Below are 12,477 nucleotides of genomic sequence, written 5' to 3'. Positions count from 1 at the left end.
TTCCCTTAAAGCAGCTTCGAACTACAAAAATACAAAATGTGAGTAATATTTTGGGGAGAAATAGCCAAAAGGCTAATGAAAACTTCAAATTACAGTATTTTGTCTTAAAAATTCAAGCTGTAAGTTTTGATGTAGTTGTCAAATAGGACATTTGAACACTTGTGGGTGATTAGATTTTTTTTCAAGTAATATGTGTGTTAGATCTTCATTTTTATACAGTCTTAGTGAACAAGGACTAATAATTATCTCTAACATTTATGGAACACTTAAATGAGACAAGCACTGTTCTAAGGACTTTCACTCATGGATTATTCCATTCTGTCCTCACAACAACCTTGTGAGGTCTGGAGTATTCCACTTTACAATGGAGAACACAAATGCTTACAGGGGTTAAAGTGGCTTTTCCAAAGTCACACCACTGACAGGTTCAGGAACTAGGATTTAAATTATGACCTCTGAGCTAGTATCTTAATCAGTATATTAGACTGATTCATTTCAATTTCACTAGATTCAAAGCGATTTGTGCTGAGAACTACAGCAAGTATTATGGAGGATACAAAATATGCAAGATGTGTGAAACTGATCCCCGCTCTCCAAGACATAAAATCATTTCAGAGAGATCTGATTCCAACATGACAATGTGAGAAGCTTCACTTATCTGCTCCCCAGTGAAACCAGTGAAAATTATTTTAAAAACAAAAACATTTCAAGCCCTTGAAAATGGTCCTAAGAGCAAACAGCAACCTAATCAAGAAAGCCTATGAGAATTTTGGAACTAACTTATTTTGCAGAAGTGCATAGCATTACATGTCTTGAGTTGTTCAAAAAAAGAAAGGAAAAACAAAAGTACACAGTTTAGTTTTAAATCTAAAGGCACTCTCAAGAACGGTGAAAGCCGTGGTGAAAAGCAATTGGGAGGAGACTCCTGGATCTAACGAAGATGCAGCCTAGACTACAGGCCGGTTATTACAGTTTGCAGGAGAGAACTGGGGAATAAGACAGCTGGGAGAAGCCCTTCCAGGGGTTGTCACAAATACCAAACACTAACCTCAGAACTAATAATGGAAGCAGCCATAATTCCACTGGACTAGTCTGTAGAAGAATTTATGCACCAGGGCATTCGTGAAAATAATAAAACAATGGGACCAACTGGTGGAGTTTTACTGCTGGGTGTGATCAGGAAAAAAGTGGGCGAGAGCCCTACTTGTACCACTGTCATTCCAGGGTGGCTGTGGGCATGCCCCAAACTGCATCTCCCCCAAGGAAAACCATCAGAGGTATAATACAATAGGGAAGAAATACCCTTCATTAAAGTAATCTAGCCAGTCAACAAACAAATAAACAATCATATAACAATAAGAAGCCCTGGAAGGGCCTGGAGGGTGGGGAGGAGGACCAGTAGCCAGAGTTGCTACGTTACCTAAAATGTCCTGTTTGCAACAAAAAATTGCCAGGCACGAAAAAAACAATACAAAACAAAAACAAACCAAGAAAGTATGACTCATATACTAGGAAAAGCTGGCAAGAGAAACTGCCTGTGAGAGTGACCAGATGTTGGATTTAACAGAAAGATTTTAAAATAGTCACTATAAATATGCTCACAGAATTAAAGTATGATTAAAGTAGTAAAGGAAGATATGATGACAATTCATATCAAATACGAAATATCAACAGAGATAAAAAATCATTAAAAAAAAGAACAAAATGGAAGTATTAGAGTTCAAAAGTAATAAAATACATTCACTACAAGGCTGGGCACAGTGGCTTATGCCTGTAATCCCAGCACTTTGGAAGGCCAAGGCAGGAGAATCACCTGAGGCCAGGACTTCAAGACCAGCCTGGGCAACATGGCAAGACTCTCTCAAAAAACAAAAAAGTAGCCAGGCATGGTGGCACATACCTGTAGTCCTCCCTATTCGGGGGACTGAGGCAAGAGAGGATCACTTGAGCCTAGGAGTTTGAGGCTACAGTGAGCTACAATCAGACCACTGCACTCCAGCCTGGGTGACAGACCGAGACCCTGTCTCTAAAATAAAATAAAATTTAAAACTTTTATTTGTCAAAAGACACCATCAAAAAAGTGGAAAGATAACTCACAGAATGGGACAAAATGTATACAAACCATATATTTAAAAAAGGTTTTATATTCAGAATATATTTTAAAAACTCTTATAATTCAATAATAAAAAAAACCCAATTTAAAAAGTAAAAAAATCTAAATAGACATTTCTCTAAAAAAGAAACACAAGTGGCCAATAAGCACATGAAAAGATGTTCAATATCATTAGTTATTGGGAAAATGCAAATCAAACCCACATAAGATACCACTCCACACACCCAGCAGGATGGCTAAAGCCAAAAAGACAGTAACAAGTGTGAACAAGTGCAGGACAATTCTCTGGGTAGTCTCAGACCAACTCAGTTCTCCATCCCTTCTTGTAGTACTCAAGAATAACTGTAGAATGTGATGGAACGCAATATCCTGAAATAGAAAAGAACTGTCTTAAAGTGCCCAGGCCTTGTTCTCGTCTCTCCCAGGGAATGTATCAATAACATCTGGAGTTAGGGAAGAACTTGTTGGAATAGCCTGGGCTTTGTTTTTCTCTCTCCCCTGAAAGCACCATGTCCTCCAAAGCTTTAGCCCAGTGAATCACACTGCCTCCCCTGGGCTCCTTTGGGGTCCCTCAGCTGCAATGGCAAGTGGTACTTGCAACTGAGACTCCACCTGCCCCAGGCATCTTTCCCGAGCCTTGGGAAACTGACTCACAATAAATCCTAGGCTTCTGTTGTTCCTCAATGCCTATCTGTAAATAATAAACCCTCTTCATATAATTTATTGTATATAGGTGTTCTGTCTTACCAGACTCAGACAAGTTGGTAACCAGTACACAACAAACCTGCTTCACTGTAAGAATATGGAAAAATTGAAGCCTTTATACACTGCTGGTGGTATTATAAAACAGTGCAGCCACTTTGGAAAAGAGTCTGGCAGTTACTTAAATGCTTAAACACAGAGTTACCATATGACCTAGCAATTCCACTTCTAGGTATATACCCAAAAGAAATCAAAACATGTCCACACAGAAACTTGTACATGACTTTTTAAAACAGTATTATTCTTAATAACCAGAAGATAAAAACGCAAATGTTCACCAACAGACAAATGGATAAACAAAATGTGCTATACCCACACAATGATACATTTGGTCATAAAAAAATATGAAGTACTGACACATGCTACAACATGATGAACCTTGAAAGTACAATGCTAAGTGAAAGAAGCCAGCCAGAAACATACAATATGATTCTTTTCATAGCAAAATCCAGAGTAGGAAAATCTATACAGACAGAAATAAATTAATGGTTGCTTAGCACTGGGAGAAGAGGGGACAGCAGTTCGTACAGGTTTCTTTCCAAGGTGAAGAAAATGGTCTAAAATTCACTGTGGTGATAGTTGCACACATCAATGAATGTAATAAAAACCAATGAATTGCCCCGCCCATGGAAAAATTGTCTTCCACGAAACTGGTCCCCAGTGCCAAAAAGGTTGGGGACCGCTACTCTAAAGGGTAAATTGTATGTTGTGTAAATCATATCTCAGTAAAGCTGTTTAAAGATTGTAGGAACCAGCTCCCCCCCCCCCAAAAAAAATCAGACTGGAGAAAACAGAATGCAGGGTCAAGGACCAATGTCCCCCTTGTTCATTATTATTCTCTCTACCCTTAGAGCAATGCCTGTCACAAAAGAAGTACTTAATGAAATAGAATAGAAGGAAATGAGAAAAGCAGCAGTGTAGGAAACCTAAATTCTTTACATGAAAATAGCAAGAGCACAACTCTATACTATACAGTGTTACCAAGAGTTAGACACAAAAACATCTCCATTTTTATTCAGACATATATACTTATAATTAATTTATCAAGTAAAATTCTGAAATCAGATTTTCATAATAGTTGCCATTTATCAAGTGCTTCTGTTCCAGGAATTTAACTTGCATTAATACGTGTAATCCAAAGAACTACCCTATGAGGTACACATATAGCTGATCATTACTCATGAATCCTGTATTTGTGACCTCACCTACTTAACTACTATACAATGTATTTTCAACCTCCAAATTAATATGTGCAGTACTTTCACAGTCATTCGCAGACGTGCAGGGCAGCAAAAAATTTGTATTGCCCAACACACACATTCCCAGCTGAGGTCAAATCTTCTGGTTTCAGCACTCATATAGAGATGACCAGAAGGTGAGGACTGCAGGGGGAAGTCCAGTGTGGCATGTTAAATTAAACCAAATTGGCCTGATGATGCCCCTTCTACTGAGACCTTACTTAACCAACTGCAACCTAATTTAATACATAAACTAACAGAAAGCCTAACCTAGAGGAGTATACTTTTATAACAAATAGCTGAGTCTCAGCCAATCACAGCACCCAAGCTTCAGTCAATCGCAGGCTGCCGCCGGCCAACTTGATCAGGCTATGTTCACATAAGGTGAACGACCAAACTTAACCAGTTGAGATGTTTCTTTACCTCACTTCTGTTTCCTGTCCACAAAGGTGCTTGCCCACTTTGCAGAGCAGAGCTCTCTGGACCTCTTCTAGTTCTGAGGACTTCCCAATTGCTGAATTGTTTGCTCAATTAAACTCTGTTAAATTTAATTTATCTAGAGCTTTTACTTTAACAAGTGCAAGAAGCTCCAGCTCTCCAGAGTTTAGGCATTTAAGTCACTTTCCAAGGTCAGAAGGCTGATAAATGGAGGGACTGTATAAGCCAAGCAGTTAAAGGACATGAAAAAGTTGATGGCTGCATCAATAAAGAGTAGTTAATAAGCCAACAAAAGAAATAAAATGAAGTCATAAAAAAGTACTCAATCCAAAAGGCAGTGGGAAACTATAAATAAAGAACAGATGAGACTGAAAAGAAATAACATGATAGATTTAAACCTAGCCGTATCAATAATCATTTTAAATATAAATGTTCTAACTGGCCCAATTACCAAGCAGACTGGGAAAACAGTTTGGTGGTTCCTCAAAAAGCTAAACATAGAATTACCGCATGATCCACTGATTCCACTTGTAGGTACATACCCCAAAGAATTGAAAGCAGGGACTAAAAGAGATACTTGTACAACAATATTCCTAGCAGCATTATTCACAATAGGCAAAAGTATCCAAACAAAATGTAACATATATTATACATATAGTAGAATATTATTCAGCCTTAAAAAGGAATGAAATTCTGACATATGGAATAACATCTAAAAATATGCTAAGTAAATCAAGTCAGACACGAAAGGACAATTAAATGATTCCACTTATACGAGGTACCTAAAAAAGGCAAATTCATAAAGACAGGAGGAGGGACAGAAAGTTAGTGTTTAATGGGCAGAGTTTTTGTTCCAGATGATAAAGAAGCTCTGGAAATGGATAGTGATGATGGTTATACAATATTATGAATGTACTTAGTTCCACTGGATTGTACACTTAAAAACACTTAAAATGGTAAAGTTTATGTTAGGCATATTTTACCCCAATAAAAAAGGGGGGCAGACATTGTCAAACTGTATAAAAAAGCAAGAACCAACTGCCTACAGAAAATCCACTTTAAATATAAAGATGCAAATAGACTAAAAGTAAAAAAACATAAAAAGATATACCATACTACATTAGCCAAAAGAACTGGCTATCTTAATATTAAATAGAGCAGATTTTCAGAGCAAAGAATATTACCAGGGATAAAGGTCTTTTCGTAATGATAAAGAAATATATTCATCAAAAAGATAGAATAATTCTAAGCATTTATCTACCTAATGAAAGAGCTTCAAAATGTAAGAAGCAAAACCCAACAGAACTGAGAGGAGAAACTGACAAATCCAAAAATGATAGTCAGAGATTTCAACACCCGTATCTGTAACTGATATGAGACAGAAAAAAAAAGTCAGTAAGTATTGTTCAAGTCTTCTATATCCTATCAATCAGCATTAATAACATTTACAGAACACTCAACAACAGCAGAACATACATCCTTTTCAAGTCTACATGAAACATTTACGGAGAGCATATTCTGAACCATAAAAGCTGATAAACTTTACAAGGATTCAAATTATGCAAAGTATACTCTCTGAAAAGGGAATTAATTAGAAATCAGTAACAGAAAAAATATCTGGACAATCCTCCAAATATTTGAAAATTAAATAACACTCTTCTAAATAACCAATTCAGAATATATTTGTAACTGAAAGAAAATACAACATGTCAGTACTTGTGGCATGTTGCTTAAATAATATCTAGAAGGCAATTTACAGCACTCAACACCTATATCAGAGAAGAAATGTCTCAAATCAATGGTCTTAGCTTCTACCTTAACAAGGCAAAGAAAAGCAAGCTAAGTTCAAAGTGAGCATAACAAAGAAATAATAAAAAAAGAGCAGAAATCAAAGAACTAGAAAAAAGGAAAATAGAGAAAATTAAGGAAACAAAAAACTAGTTATCTGAGAACAGTCTAGCCAGACTGATAATGGAACAAAAGAGAGATAACAAAATTACAAGCATCAGGAATGACAGAGGTGACATCACTATAGATTCTAACAATATTAAAGAGTTAATAAGAAAACACTATGAACAACTTTATGTCAACAAGTTTGACTTAGATTAAATGGACAAATCTGTAAAAGATAAAACTACAAAAGCTCATCCAAAAAGAAACAGGGGAGCCAGGCACAGTGGCTCATGCCTACAACCCCAGCACTTTGGGAGGCAGAGGTGGAAGGATCCCTTGAGGCTAGGAGTTCAAGCCAGCCTGAGCAAGAGTGAGATCCCATCTCTACAAAAAAAAATAGAAAAATTAGCTGGGCACAGTGGTGCACACCTGTAGTCCCAGCTACTTAAGAGGCCAAGGCAGGGAGATTGCCTGGGCCCGGAGTCTGAGCTGTGATCAAGCCAATGCACTTCAGCCTGGGTAAGACAGAAAAAGAAAGAAAAGAAGAGAAGTAGAGGGGAGGGGAGGAGAAACAGAGCGGAGGGGAGGAGAAGGGGAAGGGGAAGGGGAAGGGGGAAGAGGAGACAAGGAGAAGTACCTAAGTAGTTCTGTATCTAAAGAAATTGAAGTTATAGGGCCGGGCGTGGTGGCTCACGCCTGTAATCCTAGCACTCTGGGAGGCCGAGGCGGGTGGATTGCTTGAGGTCAGGAGCTCGAGACCAGCCTGAGCAAGAGCGAGACCCCCGTCTCTACTAAAAATAGAAAGAAATGATCTGGCCGACTAAAAAAATATATATAGAAAAAATTAGCCGGGCATGGTGGCGCATGCCTGGTAGTCCCAGCTACTCAGGAGGCTGAGGCAGTAGGATCGCTTAAGCCCAGAAGTGTGAGGTTGCTGTGAGCCAGGCTGACGCCACGGCACTCACTCTAGCCCGGGCAACAGAGCAAGACTCTGTCTCAAAAAAAAAAAAAAAGAAAAGAAATTGAATTTATAGCTTAAAATCTTCCCCACAAAACTCCAGGTCCAGATGGCTTCATTGGTAATATTCTACTGAATATTTAAAATAGAAACAATAACAATCCTATACAAACTCTTCAAGAAAACCAAACAAGGTATGCAACTCAATCTGAGGCCAACATTATTCTAACATCCAAACTAGACAAAGACATTACAAGGATGCTACAAATATCTTCCAGGAACACAAATATAAAAATCCTCAAGAAAACTTTAGCAAACTGAATTCAACAGTACATAAAAATAATAAAACATGACCACGTGGAGTTTATCCAAGGAACGTAAAGTGGGTTTAGCATTTAAAAACCAATGTAATTCACCATATTAAAAGACCAAAAACAAACCATAAGATGAACTAAAACTATAAAACTTCTCTAAGAAAACACAGAAGAGCCCAGTGAGCTTGGCTTTGGCAAAGATTTCTTAAACACAACGCAAAAAACAGAAATGTGAAAGAAAAAAAATCAATAAATCAGACTTCATTAAAAATTCAAAATGTTTGCTCTTCAAGACAACATTAAGAAGTAAAAAGACCAGCCACAGATTTAAAAAAAATATTTGCAAAAGATATATCAAACTAAGGACTTCTACCTAGAATATGCAATAAACTCTGTATTTTAATTAGACAAACAACGCAAAGTAAAAAATGGGCAAAAGAGCTGAAAAGACACCTTACCCAAGATGATATATACAGATACCAAATAAGAACCTGAAAAGTCGCTCAACATCATTTGTCATCAAGTGCACAAGTTAAAACCACAATAAGGTAACCCTACATTTGAATATCTAAAACTAAAAAGACTAACCATACAGTATGTTGGTAAGGAAGGAGAGCAAATGTAACTCTCATACACTGCTGGTGCCAATGTAAAATAGTGTAACTAATTTGGAAAACAGTCTGGTAGGTTTTTCTTTTTAAATAATCACACACCTACCATACAATTTAACCATTTCCTGGGTCTTTTTCCCTAAAGAAATGAAAGCATATATATACACTAAGACTTTTCACAGATGTTCATAGGCTTTCTGTACCTGCCAAAAAAACTAGAAACAATCCAAATGTTCATCAATTAAGTGAATGAATAAACAAAATGTAGTATATCCACAACAGAGAATACTATCCAAAAATAAAAACAAATGAACTATTGATACACGTAACAACCAGGACGAATTTCAAAATAATTACAGTGAATAAAAGTAACTGAGCCAGGTAAAAAAATGAATATGTATTATATAATTTCATTTACATAAAACTGTACAAAATGAAAATGTATCTATAGGATTAGAAAGCAAATCAGTGGTTGGCAAAGATGGGTGGCAGGTAAGGATGGTAGATTTTACAAAGGGACAGAAGAAATGTTTTAGAGGTGGAGGTGATGTTATTGTTGTGGTAGTGGTGATGGTTTCATTGATGTATACATCGTATTAAACTGTACATTTTAAATATGTGCAGTCTATTCTATGTCAATTATTCCTCAATAAATCTGCAAAAGGAAGAACGGTTAGGGGAGGGGAAAAGAACACTCAGGAATAAGAGGGAAAAGAGAAAATAAAAATAAATCAGTCTAGGAGGACCAGTAACCACAGTTTGAAAAGAGAAAAAGGCCAAGAAATAAAGAGCATTCCCTAAAACTGAAGAACATAAGACTCAGACTCACAGAGTCAATCAAGTTCTGATCAAAATGTTTTTAAATTTCAAATAAAATCTATACCTGGATAGGTAACTATGGAAGTTTACACTATCAAAGATAAAGATTTTTAAAAATTCAGAAAGAAAAACTGATCAACATAAATGAATGAAAGCAGTAGAAGAGCATAAAAATTAAGAGCATGGCCTTCCCGGTTTCCACATTGGTTAAGGCATTTGTTAGCTGAGTGACCTTATTAAGTATGTTACTCAACCCTTCTGTGTTTCAGTTTTCTCATCTGTAGTAGTAATAACAATAATACGTAGTAGCAGTAGTAGTCATGTGGTTGTTTCAAGTATCTAACAAGATAGTATCTGCAAAATGCTTAAAACAGTGCTTGGTTCACAGTAAGCGCTTCATGAGTGCTGGTTAAATAAATAATTCACGTTAAGATTGAACTGTGATCAGCAATACCAGATGACAGAATACAAAAGATCAATGCTTTCAAAGTTTTGAGGAAAACTAATTTTCAAACTCAAATTCTATGCCTAATGATCATTCACGTATATAAAGGCAGAATGGGGATATTTTGGGGCCTATAATGACTCAGAAAACTCACATTCCAAAAAGTATTTCTTAAGAATTCAACTGAGAATAAAAATCAAAGAAGGATTTAAGGCAAGAAAGATGATGATCCAGGAAACATATCTCTCACTGAAGATTTTTTAAAAAGCCTCAGGATGCAGTTTTCCAACAAGCCTAAAGAGTAACTAGGTGTAACTGCAACAAAAATAAAGAAGACCCCAAGAAGGAGTCTCTGAGAAGAAAGAGGATTTGACAGAATGATAAAATAGTGCTTGGGTGGAGAAAAGTACAAAGTGGAAAAAAGACAGGAAAAAGACAAAAACAGCCCAAGAAACTGAATCACTGTACATAAATTGAATCTGGACAGTGACAATAATCAAAAATCCTATGTAATTTTTCAGCTTTTAAAACAAATCTGAATAATCAAAGCCCTGATAATTTAATTTTGGATGCCCACAATGTAGAAGCACAGCTGTCAAATCTGAGGTGAAGGCCAGTAGGGGTAGAAAAACTAATACTAACCTTAGAAAGTAACAGGTCAAGGAATACTTTACACAGGCGATGGAATAAAAAATAAAGGCATAGTACTTACAGTTCTAAAGTTTACCAATAGAGGAATATAGTGATTTACTCTATTAGGAATATGGGAGGGGCAGCTAAGTGACTAAATCCTATCACTGCTAGAATTCAATGGATCTAAAACTGACTATTTAAGTATAAGCATGATTATTTAGAGACAGAACCAAAACAGTTAAAAGTGTATGTCTCTGGAAAGGAGAAATGAGATAGGAAGGGGTGAAGCAAGAACCGTTGCTTTTTATTTGCTTAATCCATGAGCAAGTTCAATAAAATTAGAGAAAAGTTCTACAAAGGAAAGAAATATTCCGTTTAGCAGTTTCCCTTTGAGAAAAACACACGAAATACTGAGAACGTCACCAAAACAATGCTCTTGGTTTCTCACTGGATAGAAGCCAAGAAAAGTTAAAAAGTCAAGATCTTACCAATCTACGTAAAAGAAAGAAATTCACCGTGACAGGCGAGTACTACCTTCGAAAACCAAGGAGTGAGGGATGCATGATGTGCCCCTGAACCTTCCCCGTACATAAATTGCAAAAAGAGTGCAAAATCGAACTGGGGCGGAAGCACAGAAACGATAAAAACACATAACTCAAGAACGGTCAAAAGTCTACCTATATGTTAAGTAACAACAAAAAGTGCACTGTGAACAGTGCATCCGATAATCTTGAAAATTTCAACAAGCATGCTGTCCAGCTGTCGGGGCACATAGAGAAGGGAGAACTTATCAGACTTCCTCCTCGTCTTAGAACCTTCTAACGTGTTGCTCTCAGAATAAGATCTAACAAGCGCAACAAATGGACTCGCACGCTAGGGGAAAACCTTTTAGCACGGATGGTAAACAAAAAGCTCGCCACCGGGATTATTTCACAAGGCTGTTAAAGGCTGAAATCAGCACCCGCACATCCCTAATCAGTTAACTCAGTTGACCAAACAGGTATGGCTCAACATTCTAGGAGACTCTACTGAGACACAAAATGCGCGGTCTCGGGAGGAAACAAAGCCGTGGGCGGGGCCTTCCGGTCCCGGGAAAAAGCGGGCAGAGCGGAGCAGCCCTTCCGCGAATTTGGACCCTGCTCAATCCTCCCCTCGGCGAAAACGCTCCCCAGGGCCCGGAATCCGAGTGTCGGCCTCCAGCCGCGTGTTGGGGTGCGGCTGTCCGCGGGACTGGCAGAGAGGCGCGGGCTCCCGCAAGGCTCCCCGGGGGCAGGCGGCTGGCCCCGAGGGCCGCGGCCTAGACGCGGTGGGTTCCCAAGCCCCAGCGTGGCGGCTGCCTGGCGCCTCCTCACCTTCTCTTCCACGCAGTTGACAATGATGGACGGGTACTTGCGACTGAGCCAGCGGAAAAACGCCGGGACTCCCATAGCTGCAGCACAGCCGGAGGCGGTGGCCGGCCAGCGGAAGAGCGTAACCAAAGAGACAGGTAGGAGCGGCGGCCGCGAGTACCGGCACTTCCTCCCACGTGCGCGCCGGAGACCGGAAGTGATGTCACGGCGCCGCCGCCGGGGAAGCTGGGAAGGAGGCGCGGCTAAGTAAAGCAGCAGCTGGGCAGGGCCTGGCCGGTTTGGTAGCGGGAGGCTGCTCTGGGTCGCTGGAAGAGCAGTAAAAGCTTTGGCTTTCTTTCTGTGGTCCCAGTGCTGGAGCGCGAGACCGAGCGCGTCTGAGCCGCGGGCTTCCGGGCGACGCCTTCGCTGTAGTCCCCCGGTTACTCGCTTCCCCAGTCCTGAAGCTCCCCTGGCGCGGAATCCCCGCGCTCTGCAGGCCCCGAGGGAGGTCTTCCTTGCCCATTTAGTCACCTCTGATTATAGGGAGACCATGTTTTATGTCTTATTTTACCTTCCTTTCTCGCCTGTTTCTCTAGAGAGAATCAAAGCATCCAAACTCACTTGTTAGTCCCACTTCCTAGTTTCTCCCGGTTTTGTGCCGTAGAATGTACCCGGACTATCAAACAGAGGATTTCAAAGTATTTTACAGGAACAACGGCTGGTTTGCATTAAAAACTCACTTGAAATATTTACCGAATGCAATCTAGCCTACATTTAGCATTCAATATAACCTTCTGGCTAAATTTAAGAGTATGAAATAATTGCTAATATTCTCCATTTACTGAGTGCTTATAATATGCTTGGGCGTTGACGAGGGGATTGTCTCATTTAATAATCACTTGAGCCTTCTGAGGGTACTGTTACC

At 39.0% G+C, this 12,477-nt stretch overlaps 1 protein-coding gene across 2 annotated transcripts in view; it reads right to left on the bottom strand.

Annotated features, from left to right (window-relative positions):
- XRN2 (5'-3' exoribonuclease 2) overlaps positions 1 to 11,765 on the bottom strand; it is a 75,882-nt gene extending 64,117 nt beyond the window's left edge. The window contains exon 1 of one of the 2 annotated variants that reach the window (XM_045529083.1): positions 11,577 to 11,765. In XM_045529083.1, the coding sequence (XP_045385039.1) occupies positions 11,577 to 11,651 (75 nt within the window). In that variant the 5' untranslated portion in view covers positions 11,652 to 11,765. Of the gene's footprint in view, positions 1 to 11,217; positions 11,254 to 11,576 lie in introns of those variants that run through there. The other variant, XM_045529084.1, reaches the window with a different exon arrangement.
- Between the last annotated feature and the right edge of the window lie 712 nt (positions 11,766 to 12,477).

This window comes from Lemur catta, chromosome 17, assembly GCF_020740605.2.
Source record: "Lemur catta isolate mLemCat1 chromosome 17, mLemCat1.pri, whole genome shotgun sequence".
NCBI lineage: Eukaryota > Metazoa > Chordata > Mammalia > Primates > Lemuridae > Lemur > Lemur catta.
Note: the sequence above shows the minus strand (reverse complement) of the source record. Positions and strands in the feature narration are given on the sequence as shown.